Source organism: Malus sylvestris, chromosome 14 (genome assembly GCF_916048215.2).
Source record: "Malus sylvestris chromosome 14, drMalSylv7.2, whole genome shotgun sequence".
NCBI lineage: Eukaryota > Viridiplantae > Streptophyta > Magnoliopsida > Rosales > Rosaceae > Malus > Malus sylvestris.
This window is the reverse complement of record NC_062273.1, coordinates 30,326,754-30,349,560: the sequence shown is the minus strand read 5'-3', so window position 1 is coordinate 30,349,560 and position 22,807 is coordinate 30,326,754. Positions and strand designations below refer to the sequence as shown.

The window sequence follows — 22,807 nt, the reverse complement described above, 5'->3', positions numbered from 1 at the left end:
AAGTTAGGAGTCCAAAGGCCCATCCCAGCCTTCCAGGCCCAGTAACACAAAGTGTGATCCTAACCAACCCCAGGCATTTAAGCTTTTAGGTTTTTTGGTTCTTCAATTTTCATTCAACTTTCCCTCTTCTATCCGACATCAGCAATATCAGTCAGTTTAATCTTTTGCTGTTCAAAGGTATGTCTTCTTTCGGATAAAAGTTATTGCAGTATTTTGGCCTTTGTGATTCAAGCTTGAACATGTATTACTACTAGGGGTTGCGACTGTAATAATTGGTATCAATTTTATTTATTTGTTTTTCAAGCGAAATGCAGAACTGCAGAAGGCTTAACACTTCAGCGCTTTGGGGTGTTTTACAGGTTCATTCTTTACTGATAGGAATGGTGATTTTGAGAATTGTCGATTTCTAGGAGGGACAAGCTTATGCTTTAGTTTTCGGAAAGCATTAACTTGAAATCAGGAAAAGATTAGTTTTGTTGTGTATAGGGTTTACGGCTTTTGCTATTGAAAGATAGATTTTGTTTTTTTACAATTTTGTATTGTATGTTAATTACGGCTTTTTGTTATTGAAAAAATGAAAGATTATGTCTTGGTAAAGACTGGTTGGGGTTGGAGGTGTCAGGTTTGATCTTTGGGATTATCTATAATACTAATTACCTTTATGTACCTTTACCCTTATAAGGCTACAACGAATGTCTCCAGGCTCCAACTTTAAAAATTTCTTGGTGTTTTTTATGGATTTTGTTTCCCTTAGATGGGTGTTACTGATTCTGAAATCTCTCTCTCTTGCAGTTAAACTTGTTCATTACAAGTCTTGCACAGAAAACTCAGAAATATGTCGAGTGGCACTGGTCTTGAGTCACTCGTTGATCGTATGAAATCCTTCACTCTCCTTTATTATTTTTCAAATATTGATGCTTTTGATTCTTATGCATGAATATAGTTAATCCTTCTATCCTATAGCCCAAGTTTGTGCACCATTAATGCAGTATATATGCTGTGAGCAGTTCAACTCTCTCTCTTTAACAACATTTCTATGTGCAGAAACAATTTCAGTTATCACAAATGATGGACGGAATATTGTGGTATATTACACACTAACACGAAAATGCACCTTCTGCGCCTTATCAACATTCAAATGTACCTTTTACATCTTATTAATCAAATCGGTTTTTTGTGAACAATTTTTTTGTTTTTATTTCAGGGAGTCTTGAAAGGCTTTGACCAGTCTACTAATATCATTCTCGATGAATCTCATGAACGTGTTTTCTCTACAAAGGTTTGCATCTTCACTGTTACAAGCTTCCCTTTCTAGCGTCATCTTTGTTTACTCTTTTTTGTAATTAGACAGAAGGAAAGGGATGTGGAATCTACTTTCTGACAGGCCGAAGTATTTCTGATTTTTCCCAATTTTAAGCATTTATTATTTTCCTCATGACGTTGAGGATCTTAAGTGTTGAATAATACTTCTGTGTTTCATCTCTACTGCTACATATCGTGCTCATTCGGGTTTACATATGGTTTCCAAATCAGCATATTCAAAACGTACATTTGTTTTATTGTCCCACTGGCACTGGGTTAACTTGTATTTCTTAATTGGTGGCACAACTTTTTTCCTACTTATCTATCTTTCCCAGTCAATTTTCGGGTTTGCTATGGAATCATCAACTTGACCCAAAAAAAATTCTTGTATTTCTGACCGACAGGAGGGTGTTCAGCAACTCGTGTTGGGGTTATATATAATCAGAGGTGACAACATGTGAGTGTCAAAAACTTTTATTCTATTTACGATAGTTTCCAATGGGTTGAGGGAAGTAATTTGGAATGAGTTTCTACAAATATATGTATGTACTTCCCTTCTAAGTTATCAGTATCTTCCAATTGTTGCAGAAGCATTGTTGGGGAATTAGATGCAGATCTTGATTCTACTGTTGAGTGGTCAAAGATGAGAGCTTATCCCCTCAAGCCTGTCATCCACTGATTCAGCATGAAAATCAGAGCGGTTGTAGACTCGATGAATTGTGACCTACCAAATAAATGTTGTGGCATATAGGTATACAAGGATGAGATTCTGTATTGTTATGTTCATGCATAATAGGTTTCAAAAGTGTTTCCTAATCATATCATTTTCTGAAACACCGATGTAATCAAACAGAATTATTAGCAAAAATCTTACAATTTGCGACCTTTTTATGACTTGGTAGCCAAGAACATTATAAAAATAAGGGTTTTTATCACAAATGGTCCTTGAAATTAACCCTCACTGTCAAGATGGTCTCTAAAATTGAAAATCAATCAATGTAATCCCTTAAAATAGATGTCGCAAATTAATGTGGTCTTTCCGTCACAATCTTGTTAAAAATTTTGCTAAGTGCTGATGTGGCACATAAATGGGCCCTACAAGATTTACAAGTTTTTATCATAAATGGTTCCTGAAATTGACCCACACCATCAAGATGGTTCCTAAAATTGAAAATCGATGGATGTAGTCTTTGAAAATAGGAGTCACAAATTAATATGATCTTTTTGCCATAATTTTGTAAAATTTTTTGTTCTATAAATTCAACATAATCCTTCTGCCACAATTTTGCACAATGAATTTTTTTTTCTTATACTAGGACCTACTCCAAAGAGAGATCCCTTCCATAAATTCTTAAAGGCACAAGGCTTAACCAAGGCCTAAGAGGGGTTTGGAACTAGTTTCCAATCAACAATATACGCACCTCGGTTATAACCTCATTATCTCAAGACAGACCTTGCCGTTCTTTGAGTCACCAGACCACCAGGGAAGTGCCGAACAAGCTCTCCAAGATTAAGGTTGTGAGGATGTTGATCGCCTAAATGTTAACATTGATGCCTCAAAAGTCGTTGCCAATCAGTCATACCATCACCAAAGGTGATCTTGATCTAGGTGAAGTGTATCAAAGTGTGTAAAGATAGATGTATTGAGATTTTTTTTTAGAGAATAGACAACGAATGAGGTAGAAGAATGTGGACTGGGATCGAATGTGATTACAGGACTGGGTTTTTGGGTTCACAACTTCTGCTTAACTACTAAATTATTAAACTTATTTGTAATTTTTTTTTAAATTTAATTAGACTTGTGTGATCCATTTGTGTTACATCAGCACATAATAGAATTTTTGACAGAATTCTGACGGAATTACTACATTGATTTGGGACACTTACTTATGGGACTACATTGATCAATTTTCAATTTCATGAACCATTTTGATGTCGCAGGTCAATTTCAGAGACCATTTTGATGTCGCGGGTTAATTTCAAGGACCATTTGTGATAAAGAGGTCTTATGGGACCCATTTATGTGCCACATCAACACTTAACAGAATTTTTAACAGAATTGTGATGGAATGACCACATTGATTTGCTTGTATTTTTAAGGACAACATTGATTGATTTTTATTTTCAAGGACCATCTTAATTGTGAAGGTCAATTTTAGGGATCATTTGTGATAAAAACCCTAAAAATAAATTTAGTTTGTGCAAACTCAGCCTATGTTGATGAAAAATTGTAGTCAATAAAACAAGAATGCCGAATTCGATAGACCACCAAGAAAAGTTTTCCAGTTTGATTGTGTATGGTTATATTAACATTGATCAGGAAATTGATTTTTGCACATCTTTTTTTCTTCTACACATTTTTGTTTATTTACGTAAACAGGATTGCGTGGGAGAAGAAAAAAGGTGTGCGGATATTAGTTCCTTATAAACATTTGTAAACACCAAAAAGTGGGACAAAAACCTCAAAGCTAAAGGAACACAAAGTTTAACCTTACACCAATTGAACTAGAAATTTTGATAAAAGTCAGAATTTATAAATTGATATACACCAATTTCCTTATTTAGATTCATAAACATAGAAATTTAGAATTTTCACGTGGAAAAAAAACTTAAAATTTGAGACCCTCAATTCCAAAGTTTAAATTTCATGTAAATATGTATCATTTCTAAATTTTTATGAGTTAGAGTTTAAAAATATCAAAGTACGTATTCAAATTCCATTATTCTTTTAGGTTGCCCAAATAAGAAAATTCACAAATTATAGACAATAAAATTTTGTCATTTCAATTTCCGTCGTTTTAAAATTCCTTACTAATTTTAAATTTTCTAATCCAAACAAAGTATTATACTTTGAATTGGAAACTAGAACGTCAAGATACTGCACATCAACTCGCATTTTGCTAAGTTTGGATCATTCAATTGTCTATCATAATGTATCCAAACCGTTATTGAGCATAGAGAAGGAAAAATCTAATACATTGAATTGAATAAACCAAACAAACAATATTAAGAAGGGATATGTGGAAGGAAAAAAAAAGTGTGTTTAATTAGTATTTCCAAAAAAAAACAAATGTTCCATTTATTGGCACCTAACTTTTGATAAGTTTGTTAATCCATAAAACAAAAAATCACTAGACTTCTCAAATTCCCTTGTTTGGATTTACAAACATAGAAATATAAAATTTTTGCGTGAAAATAATCTTGGAATTTGGCACCTTCAAGTTCCAAGTTTAAATTCGATGTAAATAATCGTTATTTCCAAATTTTCATGAGTAAGAGCTTATAAACAAAAAATAATAATAAAAATACAAAACAACTAAATAATGAGTGGCCACTACCACCACAAAACATCTATCGCCGTCACCGCATACTGTTTTCACCGTTGCCACCACCAACCACCATCAAGGATTTAAGTTTTGGTTTTGATAGACATTATATGTGAAATCCTGTTCCCATATTTCACTGTTTAAATTACGTATTCCATATTTCATATTCTTAGTTTCGACGCTTTTATATTTACGGCGTATTTGATCCCTACGTATTTTTTCACTTATCTTTATATATTTGGATAGTACTCGTCGAGATGAACGCACGGGTGCAAACAGAATGTGATTCAGAATTATAACGAAGATTTTATGAGGTTTTGAAAGGGTACTTTTCGTAAATTGATAATTCATCACATGATGTATTTGGATGAGTGCCACGTGGGGCCACCCCCACTTTTCTGGAACCCTCTCTCTCCTTCCTCTTCTTTCCCGTAACCCCTTCACTCTCTTTAACTCTTTCTCTCGCCTCTCCCTTTCTTCTCGTGAAACAAGCCACCATCATCACAAAAAATCTTGACTTGTTGAACACCAAAACCACCATTATATGCATGTTTTCACCACCATAAACCTAGTTTTGAGTTTTGTTTAATTGAAAACAAATCTTAACCTCAAGTTCGAAGAACAAGGTTTTGGGCCGAGACTTCTAGGCGTGATTCAGAAAATTTTCAGCCATCTTTTGAACTCAAAACAGGTATAAATTGATTCCTCTCGTCGATTAGATAAATTTTCATGTTTGGGTCGTGTGATTTGGTTGAGAAATGGGAAAGTTATAACGATTTTAAGTTTGCCCAGTTTCCGGCGAACCCGTGACCTTCTAGACTATTTTCCGGTCAAACCATGGTGAATTAGCAATAAAAAAGGTATCAATCTGTTCATATCATTCCAAGCTATGATTGTAATTTTTGAATCACTCAATTTTGTTGAGTATTGACAAACTTATGAACGTTTAAAGTTTGCCCAGAAATTCCTGCGAGTTACCAGTTTTTCCCCCGGACGGCCGTCTTTCAGGATATTGTTCGGCCACCTCCGGCCACCATTTGGACTCCAAGTAGGTATAGTCTTGTTCTACACTTCTCTGGCTTCGTTTTGGTATATTATGGGTCGAATTTGGTTAAGAAATGAGTGAGATATGGAGTTCTAAAGATTGCCCAGAAAATCTGCAAAATCTGCAGAATCCGGCGAAATTTCGTTAAGGTCCGCTACTTGAACATTATAGCAATCGACGATCTGACCATTGGATTGTCACCAAACTTTGATACATTATAGTACGTAATACTTAGGGACCTTAGAAACTTACGAATCGAAAATCTAATAGTTGGATCTTACGGAGCAAGTGACGTAGGATCATGGACCCTACTTATGAACGACGGTTTGATTCCCATTAAATGTTGTTGTGGAGGACATATGAGATTTTATTTGGGTATATGAATTATCGAAGGAATCTAAATGTGGACTTGTACTTTGTTTTAGGCGACGATAGTGCATGACGTCTCAATTCTTGTGCTAGGGTGCGTTAGCGTGGACACCAGGTGAGTGACTTTAATATATGTGATTTGGTGATTATCCTATTTTCGTAATTGTTATCCTGTGTGGTTATGACTTGGTTTTATAAATATGTTTTCTACTGAATTGTTATTTTTAATACTTAGTCATCGATTTATGTTTATGAAATGAGATTTGACGTGTATATTTTGAAATATGGTTTGATTTGTATGATTGGCATGTGGTGATGAAATGTGAGGGCTAGTAGTGAACCGTTAATCCATTGTGATGGGGATTTGTTGCTTTGATATTGTTTCATTTCCCGCTTCGTTGATTCGTTCTAAATTTAGTATTTGTGCCTTGTTGAGCTTTTGTAAATTTAGTAACTTGTGCCTTGTCTCGTTTCTTTGAGTTGTTGTACATTATGGTTGTTGGCCTTCTCGCTTGGTTCCGTTGAGTGACCCAGAACTGGGTTTCCGTTGAGTGGTTCGGTTCCCTACTCCGTCTAGATTCCGTTGAGAGGTCCAGAATCCCTCGTGCTCTGCGATTCCGTTGAGTGGTCCAAAATCGTATCCAGTTTGGATTTCGTTGAGTGGTCAAATATCCATTGTACTCCATGATTCCGTTGAGAGGTCTGTAATCCCTTTTACTCCGCAATTCCGTTGAGTGGTCCGGAATCGTTATCTTGGTTGGATTCTGTTGAGTGGTCCAGAGTCCCGTTTGGTATTATGGTTCCGTTGAGAGGTCCGGAACTCGATTAATTGCTTTTTTGATTCTTTGGATTGAGTTTAGATTGAGATAGCTTCAGAGATGTAGGCTTCGGCTGAACTGTGTCGCTCTAGCCCTACTTTTCATTATGTTGTATGAGTTTATGGTTGTGAGCTTTTATGACTTATTTCAGACGAGCCGTTGGATGGCTGGGTGACTCCTTCGGGATTTTCAGTGACTTGATTATGATCTCATAAAATTTGATTTTATATTTGATGTATATAAACCGTGATCGATGGATGGTTTTTAATATTACCACATACGTTGCATTATTGTCACTCACACAAGTTTTGCTGCTTATCCGGGTTGTTGTTTGCCCGATGCACCATTCCCTGGCATCCCTCTACAGTTCACCATCGTGCGTCGATCCTGGATGTACGTCGGGATCGAAGCATGACATTATAGCCAATCCAAATTTAGAGAAATGTCGATAAATATCTTGATCTTGATATCGATGAAGATATCGTTTAAAATATTAAATCATGGAAGCTTGCCAAAATTACGTTTAAAATTTCTACAATTTTCTCAACTACCAAGTTGAGAAAATAGTTTTTATTGCCTCTCAATTTCAAATTACACATGTCTTTGCACAATAAATTTTCTCCCTCTTAATTATCTTTTCTGATCTGTTAGTTTGTTTCTTCACAATTCATAAGAAGATGTTCATGGAATATTCACACACTTTAAATTGTTCCTTTTTTTTCTTCATTTACTGGGTTTCTACATTCATTTTTCAATTATTTGAAGTGTCTTTGATGATTTTTAATTGGTGTGGTTCGTCACTCTACATGTTCAATTTACTCAGGCACTCTTCAACTCCTAGCGTTAAAAGTGAAGCCAACCTCTTTATTGCACCAAAATTGTTAAACAATAAAGAGGTGACTCAAATATATATTGGGTTTTCATGATTCAATACACACACCACACATATATGTTCATGAAACTATTGTGATGCTACATATGGAGTCTACTATGTGATGCTGCATCTACTGATGCTGCATATGGAGTCGACTACCAAGGTGATCCCTAGGGTAAATCTCTAGAGTAAGGCTCATTGTAATCTTTAGGGTAAGGGTATGTAAATCACATTTCCCTTGATTTAAGGGAGGAGACTAATTGGGATAATGTCTTTGTGTAAGGTTTAGATTAGGTAGGCAACACGCCTTCTTTTTTCTTGTCGACTGCTTGCTGCAGCCATCCTTCCCATCTCTTTTCCCTCTCTCTTCTCATATATACCCGTTTCACTCTTGTACAAACATACATGAAATATACATTGAAACTTTAAACAAGAAAATCTACATGGTTTCAAAGCAGGTTTTGTAACCTGCCTCTGGCCATTTTTTTCCGCTGCATCTTTCCTTTAATCTTAAGCCATGGCTAAAGAAGATTCAGTAAACATAAAGGATGACATGTCGCATACCTCTTCTTCAAATTTCTCAAACATCGAGGTTAACACCAATCAACGTTTGTGTTCAGTTCTCTTGAACGAGTTTAATGATCTCCTTTGGTCTCGAGCTGTGTCTCTTGCTCTCGGAGGCAAAGGGAAATTAGGGTTTGTAAATGGAAGTGTGGAAGCTCCAGACGTCTTTTCCTCTACATATGGTGCATGGCTTTGCAATGATCAACTTGTCATGTCCTTGCTACTCAACACCATAGAGAAACATGTTGCTGAGATTTTTAGCTACTACAATTCTTCATGTGAGCTTCGGAAATCCTTGCAGGATATGTATGGAAATCAAAACAACTATGCACGTGTCCTTCAACTTAAGAAGGATATTGCCAGTGCCCAACAAGAAGGGAAAGCATTTTTTCAACACCTTGGACGCCTCAAGGCTATGTGGAATGAGTTGGATGTATACCTTCCACATGCCACAGATCCTGCCATTCTGAAACGAGCTGAGGAAGACAGAATCTATCAGTTGTTGGGGAGTTCAAACTCCGAGTACGAGGATCTAAGGAGTCACGTCTTGATGAGTCAAGAGCTTCCCACCTTCAACAATGTCTGTGCAACTATCCAACGAGAAGAAGCAATGAAGAAAGTGATGAATGCTAAGCACAACTCGAGATTGACGTGATGTTTTCTCACAAACTTTTCCTTTCCAACTTCTATCAATTGGAAAGATCAAAAACACCCTAAACTGCCATGCCATTTTCTCACCAATTAACGTGATGTTTCAGGTTGTTCTGACCATGAAGATGATTGGTGAAGGGGTCTTCATATATGAACTTTACTACCTGTGCAATAATGCCTGTTTTACTCAAGCTCTTCAAGTTCAATCAAAGTCCATAGATGAAAACCAACTTTGGCATAAGAGATTAGCTCACCCCTCTGAAGTTATCTTGTCTAAACTATTTCTAAATTTTTGTAAATCACATTATACTTGTGATACTTGTCAATCTTCTAAGTTTACTAGACTACCTTTTGGTAGCTCAATGTCTAGGACAAGTAAACTTTTTGAAATGGTGCACACTAATGTATATGAACCACAACTGAATCAATAGAAGGGTTTAGGTGCTTTGTCTTATTTGTTGATGACTTCTCTCAAATGAGTTTTGTATATCTTATGAAATCAAAGAGTGAAGTCCAAACTATTTTCAAAGATTTTCATATGCATGTTAAAACACAATTTCAATCAGACATTAAGGTGTTGAGATCAGATAATGACACTGAATTTCTATCCAACAACATGCTTCAATACATAAGTTCTCAAGGCATAATACATCAAACCAGCTGTGTAGGGACTCCCCAACAAAATGGAGCAGCCGAGAGAAAAAATAGAGATCTCTTGGAGAAAACTCGTGCTCTTATGCTTCACATGCATATTCCAAAGAAATTTTGGTCATTAGCCATCCTTACTGCCACTTATCTCATAACCGACTCTCAAATCATATGCTAGGGTTTAAATATCCCTATAAAGTACTCAAGGGTAGAAAAATTGATTTGACACACCTCAAGGTATTTGGATGTGTTTCCTTTGTTCACATTCAAGCCTTGAACCAAGTGTGTGTTTGTGGGGGATTTTTCCACCCAAAAGGGATACAAGTGCTACAATCCAGCCACTAAAAAGTGTGTTGTGTCAAGGGATGTGAAATTTAAAGAAGATTGCCCATATTTACTCACAAAGGGAATACTGCAGGTCAGGGAGATGAATTGTTTGAAATGTTTCTACTTCTTCTGGTCATTAATAATCTAGTGTTGGAAGAAAGCTCAGTTGCTATGACACCAGATATTGAAGAAATACAACCTGACTCAATCTCTGATCATCGTATCTCTGCCAATAAGGGAGACGAGGATTCTCATTCTGATCTTTCACAATTTCCTACAGAGTCTCAAGGGCTTAGAAGAAATCTTCCTTGAACCAGAAAACCTTCAACTAGGCTGCAAAACTATGTTACTTATGCCTCAAGGTATCCTATCAGTGAAAGTATCAACCTTGGTGAGTTCTCAACATCTCATGTTGCATTTCTCTGTGAAATTGATAAACACAGTGAACCTAGAAGCTTTCAAAAGGCATATCTCCTCCCACAATGGAATCAAGCCATAACATATGAGCTTCATGCTCTAGAAGAAAATAAAACTTGGAGCTTGGTTCAACCACCACCAGGAGAAAAGGTTGTTGGAAGTCGTTGAATTTACAAGATTAAATTCAAAGATGATGGTTCTATCGAGAGACACAAGGCCATGCTTGTTGCTCGAGGGTTCACTCAAACCTTTGGGGTAAATTACAAGGAAACATTTGCACCTGTGGCCAAGAGGAATTTAATGAGGGTTCTACTCTCAGTTGCAATCAATTGTGGGTAGACTCTTTATCAAATGGATGTGAAGAATGCTTTCCTTCACGGAGAGTTACAAGAAGAAGTGTACATGCAGCCTCTTCCAAGTTATGACGATATTAAAGGCAACATGGTTTGTAAACTACACAAGGCAATCTATAGATTGAAACAATCCCCAAGAGTTTGGTATGCCAAGCTCAACTCAGTTCTAAAGAAGGCTGGATTCTTACAAAGTAATGTTGACTCCTTATTGTTTGTAAGAATTGGCACTAGTGGGAAATTGGAAGTGCTTATCTATGTGGATGATCTCATCATCACAGGAGATAGTGCCGCTGAAATTGAGGCACTAAAACTCTCACTACTCCAAACCTTTGCTATCAAAGACCTAGGAAAGCTAAAGTATTTTTGGGCATCGAAATGGTAACCTCTTCAAAGGGATTGTTTCTACATCAACGAAAATATGTATTGGATCTTCTTCAGGAAGCAAAAATGCTTGATTGCAAACCTGCCATCACTCTCGTGGACTCTAAACTAAAGCTCAACACAGATGGAGAAGCCATGCATGATGTAAGCTATTATCAACGATTAGTGGGCAAACTTATATATCTCACCATCACACGTCCTGATATCACATATGCAGTGAGCTTGGCAAGCCAATTTATGCATTATCCTATGTTTGATCATCTTAACATGGTTAAGAGAGTCCTGCGTTATCTCAAGGGTTCGATAGGACAAGGACTCATCATGCGTAACAACAATTCCACTGTCATCAGTGGCTACACTAATGCAGATTGGGCAGAGGATGCACTTGATAGGAAATTTACCACGGGTTATTGCACGTTTGTTGGTGGAAATCTTGTCACTTAGAAAAGCAAGAAGCAACATGTCATTGCTCACTCCAGCGCAGAGGCTAAATATCGAGTCATGGCAGCCATTACATGTGAACTTATACGGCTTAAAGGGCTTATTTCAGACTTAGGGTTTACTAGTACTACTCCCATGTCTTTTATGTGTGATAATCAAGCAGCCATGCACATTGCTGCTAACCCTGTATTCCATGAAAGAACGAAACACATTGAAGTAGACTATCATTTTGTTAGAGCACAAGTGCAAACTCAAATCATTCGGACCATCTTCACGTGAAGCCATGAGCAATTAGCAGATCTTTTTACAAAGGCTCTGGCCTCTGCTCCATTCCATCATTTTCTAGGCAAGCTTGGCTCGATTAACCTCCACGATCCAACTTGAGGGGGAGTGTTGTAATGCTGCATATGGAGTCTACAATGTGATGCTACATATAACTAATGCTGCATCTATTGATGTTGCATCACTGATGTTGCATCTACTGATGCTGCATATAGAGTCTACTACCAAGGTAACCCTTAGGGTAAATCTCTAGGGTAAGGCTCATTGTAATCTTTAGGGTAAGGGTAAGTAAATCACCTTTCCCTTGATTTAAGGGAAAAGACTGATTGGGGTAAAGTCTTTGTGTAAGGTTTAGATTAGGTGGGCAACACGTCTTCTTCTTTCTTGTCGGCTGCTTGCTGCAACCATCCTTCCCATCTCGTTTCCCTCTCTCTTCTCATATATACATGTTTTACTCTTGTACAAACATACATGAAATATACATTGAAACTTTAAACCAGAAAATCTACAGAAAATAACAAGTATATTCTCGTATACATATTATATATGCACATATCACTTAGAGGAAGGACAACATTGGGAACAAGAACTCGTTGATATTTTACTCGGTAGGAGATATATTCGAAAATGGGGCTTCTTTCGCCCAATCAGGTATAGGTGGAGCGAAGCCACAACAGACTTTCCGAGTTGTTGATGCCAAATCCGTCCGGTCATTGCCAAATCTGTCCAGATGCTAATTAGGTTTCAGCTGGCTAGCTCATTGTGGGGATCATCGAACCAATTGTTAAGCAAGATTGATCTTATGCAGTAGAGAATGAACATAGCAGACTTAGAGAGAGAGAGAGAGAGAGAGAGAGAGAGAGAGAGAATTCTTAGAGAAGAAGTAATCTGTTTTGTATTGATTTTTTCCTTAACTGTTTACATCAACATTGTACTATTTATATAACTAAGGTAGCTTACAATATAGGCTAACTGTTTAACAAACTCCTAACTACTTGTCTAATCTTATGACACTTGTAAAGAGTATAACCCTTAGATGATTACTCCTTACACCAATAACACTCGAATTGATGTATGGCGTAATGAAATAGCCCTTGTAGTATTAATTTCTTGCTTGTTTTGACTGATGGAGTAAAATTTTTGGATCACTTTGAAGCCTGTTACAACAATTTAATTACATATATTGAAAAGGAAATAGGAGTGTGTACACAATGAAAATTACAAATAAAAAAAATATGAATAACTCTGATCCCTGCACTTTATCCCCACTTGTTCATGTCGACCGTCTAGTTAAGCAGATCTGGAAGCCATTCACTAAACGAGCTGAGGGAAAGAATGACATCCGGTCTTCTTTTAGTTGGGTCCATCTGCAGATTGCAAATCCATATGGTTTAAATAAGTTGGGATTATAAGAACTATAAAGATTTCCAGAAGAATATATTATTTAGTGCATGGAGGTTTTTACTGTTTTTGGTGATTGTATGATATTTCTTTAATATTAACTCAAGTTCTTGTTTATTATATGAGGATTACCTATATGTTGTAACAAAGTAATGGAGAAAAAGGGTAATTTGAAGGCGAGCCAACTCAGCCCCCGGACAGAATCTGGCTCCTCCTCCAAAGGGTGCAAAAAATGGGCTAGTTCTCCAATTTCTTTTCTCCTGTACAAAAAATTGTGACTTACACGTACTACTATATATTTAACTAAAAAAGAAAAAGAAATGTAATGTAATATTAACTCATATGAGAGAAAACATTACATATAGAAAGAATATTCTATCTGGATACTAATTACCTGATTTTCAAGATCCATCCATCTCCATGGGTTAAAAGTGAGGGATTCTCTGTACACATTTTCATCCAAATGAACTGCTGAAAGGAAGGGAACAACAAAGCATCCTTTGGGGATAACATAGTCTACCAACAAAAACATTCATGACAACACGGTTAAAATACACACCAATCGAACTACGTACGTTACGTACATAGCTTTATGAATTCTTAAAGAAAAATATATACCTTGGTACACAACGTCTTCTTTTGCCTCCCTCATTAACCAAATTGCAATTCCTCCGAGTCGAAGTGTTTCATCAATGACCTGTACATATATTAGTGATTACTGAGGAATGCTAGCTGGTACACAAACATCATACTATCATGATTAGTATAGTGGAAGACACTACAAGAAAAGGGCCAACTTCCGTTGTGCAAATGTGGTTGGTACATGAATAGCTACTAAATAAGACCAAATCCAATCTTGGGCTAAAAGCCAAATTTTAACATTTATTCTCCACCCCCCCCCCCCCAAAAAAAAAAAAAATCAACCCAAGCCAAATTCCGCCAAAAAATTAGCTCAGGATTCGGTGTGGGCCCCACTAAATCGACTGAAAGCAGGCGATTGTGCACCAAACCCCCCCCCACCCACTCACCAGACGTGCGCGACAGGCAAGCATTAAGACCGACTAGGCCTAACCCACGTGGGCATGTTGGCCACGTTCCCCAAGCAAGCCAATGGCTCTTTTGATCCGACAAATGGAATCATCAGGTCGTTGGTTGATCCAACGGCCTAGATTCAAACTTATTTTTTTTCTTTTATATTTATATAGTTGTTGAATCCAACGGCTGTGATCGAATATAATCAAATCTAACAGTAAAAAAAAATCTAACAGCCTAAATTTAAATATAATGGCTAAAACAATTTAAAAAATTATTTAACTCAAAATTCACCCAAAAACTCTATAAATACCTATGTATTTTTTCAAACATTCACACAAAACTCACTTTTCTCCTACAATTCTTCCAATTTTTCTTTCTACCTTTTCTTCCCATTTCCAAATTTTTCAAGATGGCAAAAGGTTGTGATTGGACCTGTGAGGAAGATGTTGCTTTATGCTTGGCATGGGTTTCTATTAGCGAAGATGGTGCAGTTGGCACAAATCAAAATAAAAAGATGTGGTATAAAATCATTGAAAAGTTCCATGAAAACTGCGAAGGCGGCGGGAGAGAAGGTGGTGGTGTTTACGATCGGTGGAAGGTTATCAACAAAGCATGCACTTTATGGAAGGGAAACTTGGAGAGAGCCGTGGTTGACATGGCTAGTGGAATGAGCGCCGCAGAAATTGTGAGTTTTTTTGTTGATATTTTATTTGTCATGTACATAATATTATTTTGCAACTAATTGTTTTTATGTATTTTTTGCATAGGGTGACAAAGCAATGACAATTTACAAGACAAGAGTAACACCAAAAAATCAACCTTTTAAGTTGCATCATGCTTGGGATGTCCTCAAGGATTGTCTGAGGTGGACAACCGATGCGGACCAACAATGGAGATGAAGTATCAATGAAGGTGTCGATGAAATGACCCTAACTTCTTCTATTACAAAGCTCCCGGGAAGAGATAAGCAAAAGGAAACAAAGAGAAAAGGGAAGTCCTAAGAGCTAATAAGTGCACACATTGCTACCGGATTTGCAAGATTGATCGAAAGTCATAGCTCTTAACAAGAAGAAGCGGTCTGGATGCATTTGCAAATGAAGGAAGAAGGGGATAGGGAGCAAAAGAGGTTCAAAATTAATTTCATGATGGAAAACCTCAACAAATACACTCCAGAACGGAAGAAGTTCTTACGTGGTAAGCAAAAGGAAATTTTGCGAAAGTATGCCACAAGGACGTTGATATCGTTGTTTAATCCAAGAACGCCGAAGAATGCATGCCAAATCCAAGTGTCGTAAGACACCACAACCTCGAGCACAATGGTTGGCTTGTTATGATGACCCTTGAATTGGTCAGCCCAAGCAATAGGACAATTCATCCACTCCCATTGCATACAATCGAGACTTTCTATCATGCCATGAAAGCCTCTTTTGTCTGCCTTGTGTAGAAGCCTCTTCAAATCTTCACGATTTGGCTTGTGAAGGTATATGGCTCCATATATGGCTTCAATTGCCTTACAGAAGCGCTTCAGGTTCTCAATAGCAGTAATCTCAACAAATCAGCAAAAATCGTCCGTTGAGTCTGTAGAGCACCTACTAGCTAGCATCCGAAATGCAGATGTGAGCTTCTGATGAGGTGATAGATTTTGTCGGCCTACGACATCTATCTTCCTTGCAAATTAGTGGTCATGATTGACAACTGCGTTCAAGATGCTTTCAAAAAGCTCTCTCCTCATCCGAAAATCATGAGCATGATATCTCGGACGCTCGATGATATTTCATCATTCGGTCATGACACTCTTCTCTATCACGCTGCACAAATGAACGCCCCGTGACAGAACCACGATAGCTAAATTTGGCATGGTGCTCATATTGCATAAGTGAGTTTGCAAATTCGGCTTCTGCGTTGATCATTTCTACATCTGCATTGTCAAGGCTTACTTGGTATTGTGTCATCTGCATTGCCAAGCTACACCTTCTTCTATCACTCATTGATGAGATATTAAGGATTTTTAGGAAACAAAAACACTTTGAAAGTTGAAAGATTGGTGAATATGTTGTGTGATGGTTTGATATTCAACCTGTGTTTATATAGAGAATGATTGAATGTTTCAGTTTCATGTGTGTAGGTTTGTGTTTCATGTGTTTTGTATGTATTTTGGTATGTGTTTCGTGTGTGTCATGTGTTTCACATATGTTCTATGCATGCTTCATCTCTATCATGTGTTTTGTATGTTTGTTTTGTATGTGATTCACATGTTTTCTGTGTGTCTTGTGTGTTTAATGTATTTTGTGTTTATACATCTCTATCATGATTTTCATATTCTTCCATAGTGTTTCATGAGTTTCATATATCGATTTAATAATTTTTCAATTTTATCGGAATTTAAATATTTTTAGATTAAAATATTCATAAAATTAATTTACGATAGTCTACATAATATTTTTTTTTAAAGTTAATATAAGAAAAAAAAATTAGCATACGTTCATTCTTTAATAATATGGGGCTCACACATTTAGATGTTTTATCACGCTTTCTGTATTAACTACTTAATTACACGCTTCATTAAGTGACTATTACCTCTGTTTCTGCAGTGAAAATACAATTACATTTGTGTCTCAGATTCTTGGCCCCAAGTTCATTTTCAGATTGGTACGTACGTTTAAATTGGAGTTTCTTTTCTTTAAAATTTAGGGAAGATAAAAACTTGATATGAGATCACGGCATGCGTCATAATTAGGGTATTTGGTGATAAAATTGAAAGAGAAATGATACATACACATTGAGTAAAAGACATTGCTTTGTAATCCTGCCATGTAAGAGTTTCTTCTCCGACAGGTTTGCTTCGGAAGCTGTCTTGTTCATCCTGTCATGAGTCAATTTTAAATGAATAACTTGCTTCTACATCATCTTAATTATAAAGCGAGAAGGGATAGAGTTGACCATCTACATGTTAAATTGATAATATTTGAAATGCCATGAGTATATTTATGATCTGTGATCAATGCCTGATCTTGCTTACACGTTTCTATCTATGTGAGAGTCTATTTTTCCAAACATGCCCATTCACAAATGACCCCACGGGAAATCGATTTTCATATAAAAAATTAATCACTTCATTATGTCAGAGGTAAAATTACTTTTTAAGAGCCTGGGCATCATCATTCCTTAGACCCAACACAACTTTTTTGAAGGCCTAATTATTCAATAACCCTATGCTAGAGTTAGCGCAAATTTTTGAAACCAAACTTTAGAAAGCAAGTTTAAAACCAGTAAGCCAGGACGTGCCACAAGAATATGTTTTGATACCATGATAAACTTTTTAGCCTTTGCATGGTCCACCATCGACATAACCATTATTTGTCCCTAATTTACCCACATATTGCTTGATGTGCAATTTCACTATTAAAGGTCTCGATGATACTAGAAGTGAACCTCCTACCTATAAATTATGTATTATTTTGCTATATTTCTAATGTGAGACTCTATTCTCTAATATGTAAATACGTACACACGTAATGAGTTTTTTTACTCTCCATAAACTATATTGCCAATTAATTTAAGGCGAAACTTTAGTTACTTTGTAATATTAAGAAGAAAAAGATTTACAATATGTTAACAATTTTACCATTAATTAGCAGCAAAGCGTAACACAATAAGACGAGGAACCTAGCTAGCAATATGGAAAAGTTAGGTTCGTACCACTAATTGTTTCATTGCTCTGGGACACTGAGTAAGGAAATAGACTGCAAATAACATTGTTTTAGCAGTTGTTTCATTCCCAGCAAAGAGAAGGTTGATAATGAAGTCTGGTACAGCTTCATCCCGTAAGCTTTCTTCCTCCAACAGTCTTCCAAGGACGCCATTGCCAACTTCACGTTGTTCTCTGTGATTTTGCGTTATCCTATTTATCTTGATTATGATTTTTTCCCTTGCCTGCCAAAACATTAATTACACATTGGCTCACAGTTGATTACTACAAAAGTGAAAATCATTCAAATTTGGGATCTCTTTCAACGGTGGCAAGAGAAAGTACAGTTAGACAAGCATACCCCCATAGGGTGAACCTAGTTGTCACCCACCACACCCCCCCCCCCCAAAAAAAAAAACAAAAAAACACAGCCCAACTTGTAATAACGTACTTCCAATGTATAACTCATAATCAATTGGAATCATTCATTTTTTTTGTCATCATCTAAGTATCATTTATGTAAAAAAATCATTCTATATGGTGACCATTTTGTCGTCTATATGTGTCGAACAAATTGACAATTTTGATAAATAAAAAAAAATAGCTCCTCATGAAAAACCGTCTATGGTATAATGCATATGTATGGTTAAACAATCTCTAAATTGAAAGATTTTTTGCAGTAATGGTCTTTAGAAGATGATTACGAGAATATTTTTTGTACGGTAAAAGTATGTTAAGCATGGACGTGAAGATTTCACCCATGGGGTGGATACCAGAAAATGAGGGTTAATTAGTAATCATCTAGTGTGACAATTAATAATCGTGATGAAATAATAATTAAGCAAATTATATGTGTTTTGATAAGATACAATTTCAGCCTTTGGACGATGAAATATCTAGTTTAAATATATGTTAAAATTTGTGAAATAGTGGTGCCATATAGACTATTTGCTTGAATCATATTTTATAAACAAAATTATGTGACAGATAATAATTGAATTCATACTTTAAATCATTAATGAGTATCTAATTATCAATAGCCACATCATATAGTTTACAAAATGTGGTCTAAAAACATTGTCCCTCTAGCATTTTTCTTTGTGAAATATGTACCTTCATGGCAGTGTGGTATGCAAAACCAGGCAAGTTGATTGGAAAAGAGAGACAACCATCAACGAAGTCGGAGAACAGTTGAGCCATCTCATTAATCTCTGAATCGCTCGACACTCCCAAAAGTTGATTAACCATTAGATTTATAGCCACCTGCCAAAAGAACAAAACAATAATAAAATTAGTGAATGAATTAATTGAAGTTATTGAAGAGAAAGTTAACAAAAATAAAAGAAAGGAAAAGAGAGGAGACAGAATGTAACGAACTTACCTTTCTGCAAACATCCTGGAGAAGTATCGATTGATTGGTTTGAAAATTGCTCAAAGTTTGAGTCATAATCATTTGAATGTCGTCCAAGAAATTAAACCTCGATTTAAGTTTGTGGTCTAGGCGCATCATGTTGGAGGCGATTCCGTGGAGCTTTCGTTGTGGCTCTCCGTGCACCGTGATAACACCATTTTTGCCAACCAAATCTTTAAAAGATTTTGGATAACTAGACTGGAACAGTTTCCCTTCATTCTGCATTACAAAGCGGTTGAAGATTGGATCTGCTGATATCACAGACCATCTTCCAAACAGACTGCATGAGAATATCTTCCCGAACTTCTGGACTTGTTGTTCAACAAACTGAGGGGGGTGGGAACTCGCGACCGCATTGTACCAATTGAAGCTGTCGCCAACGATTGGCCAACCTCTTCTTCCTGGTGGCAATTGGCCAATCTTGAGCTTTCTTTTTCTGATCCTTACCACCAACAACTTTGCAACAAAAGAAATGAACAATACTGTGGAGATCAAATGCAGGCAGGTCGAAAGGTTTCCCATTTCCTAGCTTTCGGAACCTGCCAGAAAAATGTATCAGTTGACGTTAACTTAATTGACTACACACACACACATACACATGACAACCACTAATACAACACGATCGATTATAATTAAAAAAATAACACAGCATGTACTTTTATAAATATACATATAATTCCATAATTAATTACCTCAGCAGGAATCATTGACCAAACTAATAAACACAATAAAGCCACGTCGAGTTACACAAGTAATAAGTTATTCTTCATTGTACACCCTGATATGTGTACAAGTTTGAATTTATGTTATATCGTATAGAGCAGGCCATCAATTATCTGAATTCTCAACGAAGAATCACTAACCCATATTTTTTTTTTCTAGCTGCCCGTGTATTGTTAATAGACTCCATTTGTGTATGCCTTTAATTTAATGAAATATCTATTTCTTTTTTCTTTCTTTTTTATCTGAATCTAATTGATTGATATGATAAATGTGAAACTCATAATTGAAATGCATATAAGTCATATTTACACTACATTAACAAAAAAGAAATAAATTACTTAATAGAAGATGAGGTGATCAAACATATAACCAAACGTATAAATTATATAACATAAAATCCTCAAAGTGCAAAAAATTAAAAATTAAAAGGTGAACTTATTAAAAAATAAATAAATAAAAAACCTTGAAAAATGTAAATTGTAGTTAGTCCTCGAGTTAAATACGTAGACATCTTCATACTTCGGAATGGGCTATGTGCGTATTTCAAGTTACAAACTAACTTTAGCTTGTTCTACTGCAAAAGCAGGCATGAAACCAGGCGACTCGTCTTCAAGGTGAAGAGATTCTCACGACGACTATGTATGAGAAATCTTAAAGCAAGTTTGATTTTTCTTTGTATATGTTTATATTTTTTCCGAAAACTCAATAAATAATAAGGAAAACTAATTAAAATGATTTGAAAATTTTGAGTTTTAACGATAAGAATAAAATAAATGATAAAGTGAATAGTACTATGATTAACTTTATAGTGTAAAAATATAATTTTTCATTAAAGTGAACAGTACCGAAAGCTTTTCATTAAAATATCTTAAATAATACATATATAATATTGTTGCCACCTTTAAGTATTCAACACATTTGAGGGGATCCAAGCACATATGATATGCCCCAAGTTGTAAAGCTCGAGAATGTGTTTGTTTGGCAGCCATAGCCTATAGACTATTAGACAATAGGTTATTTATGCAAAATATCAGCTTTTGAGCAACGAACCGAAACGAATGCATGAATATTGTGGCGGAGGCAGATTCTCTGCCTTCCCATTTTTCGTATCTTTCTGTTTTGTATGGTCATGGTTAAATCACATTAACATCTTATATTATTTTTATATAGAGATAATAAGACAAAAGGAATAGTAATATAAAATATTGACGTGGCTTAATCGTAACCATATAAACAGAAAGGCACGGAAAGTGGAAGGGCATAGAATCTGCCTCCGTTTGTGGCTTTTGTGTAGGACAAATTTGTCAATTCATAAGATCAGATCGAGACCACTGTGGTGTGCATATACAATGGAGAGACGTTAGGCCAGTTAAAATGTCTTAATTAACACAAAACCAAAGAAAATAGAAAGACAGGGAACCCTAGTTTTCAGGCATACTTTCCTCGAATTAAGGTCCTAAATTAGTGCCGTGATATATTAAAAGGAATGGTCCTTACATCGTAATTATTGGAGAAATTTTTTATTGTGATCAGAATATGAGTGGTATACCATATGTTTTTATATAAATTGTGAGAAATTTTATTTTTTAAGTTATTAAATTTTTAACACACATATTCCACAATTTGTATAGTGACACGTGATGTATCACTTCATGTTCCTGTCACACTGAAAAATCTCTCCAATTATAGGCCAAGAATCTGCTGTTCCTTTTTTTGTGTCTCCCATTGTGTCTTCTTGCTAATATCTTAACACATGTCTTAGAATTTAACTAAGAGATAACTCTATTAACTTTTGGGAAATTTTATTTGAACTCATATAATATTTTTCTACACCCAACTTACTCTCTTCATCCATATTGTTTTTTATTAAAGAATTAATATCTCTTTAAACCCAAATTTATTATCTAAACTACCCTCTCAAACCCAATTCAAAATGTAAAATTATCTTTACACTCATTCTCTTTATACTGTATAGGACTAGCATTTCCATGGTTGCTTTTTTTTTTCTGCTACCACAACCCATCCATGGACTTGGGATCCAAGAGATCATTCCATAGACTTGAATTTGCCAAGAGAATGTTAAGCAAGCTCCAGTTCAGTCCTTTTTAAATTGAGCATTTTTATGTACTTTTTAAGATAATTTGAAGTGACATAAGGTTGGGTGTTTTGTTGCTATGTTAATAAACAAATCGGAGCTATGTCGAATAAAAAAAGGTGCAAGACATGTCACCCACGAGTTCGTGGTTAAGGTTGAGCAATCTTTATTTGCACCAAGAATCAAGTTTTTTGTCTTTGCAGTACTAATCAAATATCCTTTCATTGGTGTTTTGGGGCACATACAGACGGCAGAGAAAAATAAATACAATATAATATAAAAAGTATGAAATTTAATCCAAAGAATAAGCAAACAAACAAAATATCCATAAATCGAGTCATACCTTAGTTGGAGGATTAAAAACTTCAAAATCACCATCCATCAATAGAAAAACTTGTTTTTCTCTATCAAAGCTATTAGGGTTTTAGTCGGAATGAATATAGGATAAACAAAGGGTGATGTTAGGGTTTACTTATAGTATGTGGGTCTATTGATAAATTTGATTTTTATTATTAATTTTATTTTGTACTTAATAGTAATTATACAATAGGATAAAATAGACATTTAAAATTTAAATTGAGGGTAGAAAGTGGTTATATGGGTTTAAATAAAATTTCTCTTAACTTTTTATTCATTTAAAAAATAAAAAAATTCTA

General features: G+C 35.7%; 2 protein-coding genes across 4 annotated transcripts; one reads left to right on the top strand and one right to left on the bottom strand.

The window, feature by feature from the left end:
* The first annotated feature begins 52 nt into the window (after window positions 1-52).
* On the top strand, window positions 53-2,187 carry LOC126598543 (sm-like protein LSM8). 3 transcript variants are annotated; one of them, XM_050264915.1, is made up of 7 exons: window positions 107-177; window positions 315-359; window positions 793-872; window positions 1,045-1,085; window positions 1,205-1,279; window positions 1,707-1,759; window positions 1,891-2,187. In XM_050264915.1, the coding sequence occupies exons 3-7, from the start codon at window positions 836-838 to the stop codon at window positions 1,979-1,981; spliced, it is 297 nt and encodes a 98-aa protein (XP_050120872.1). In that variant the 5' UTR covers window positions 107-177; window positions 315-359; window positions 793-835; the 3' UTR covers window positions 1,982-2,187. The 3 variants fall into 3 exon arrangements, with proteins under 3 accessions (XP_050120871.1, XP_050120872.1, XP_050120869.1); XM_050264912.1 differs by having other exon boundaries at window positions 305-359; XM_050264914.1 differs by lacking the exon at window positions 315-359 and having other exon boundaries at window positions 53-177.
* A 10,491-nt stretch (window positions 2,188-12,678) lies between these two features.
* LOC126600233 (abietadienol/abietadienal oxidase) lies at window positions 12,679-19,932 on the bottom strand. The gene is made up of 8 exons (XM_050266800.1): window positions 19,304-19,932; window positions 19,036-19,185; window positions 17,934-18,167; window positions 17,011-17,097; window positions 13,818-13,896; window positions 13,594-13,715; window positions 13,332-13,459; window positions 12,679-13,165 (listed from the first exon to the last, which is right to left on the bottom strand). The coding sequence occupies exons 1-8, from the start codon at window positions 19,853-19,855 to the stop codon at window positions 13,072-13,074; spliced, it is 1,446 nt and encodes a 481-aa protein (XP_050122757.1). The 5' UTR covers window positions 19,856-19,932; the 3' UTR covers window positions 12,679-13,071.
* Between the last annotated feature and the right edge of the window lie 2,875 nt (window positions 19,933-22,807).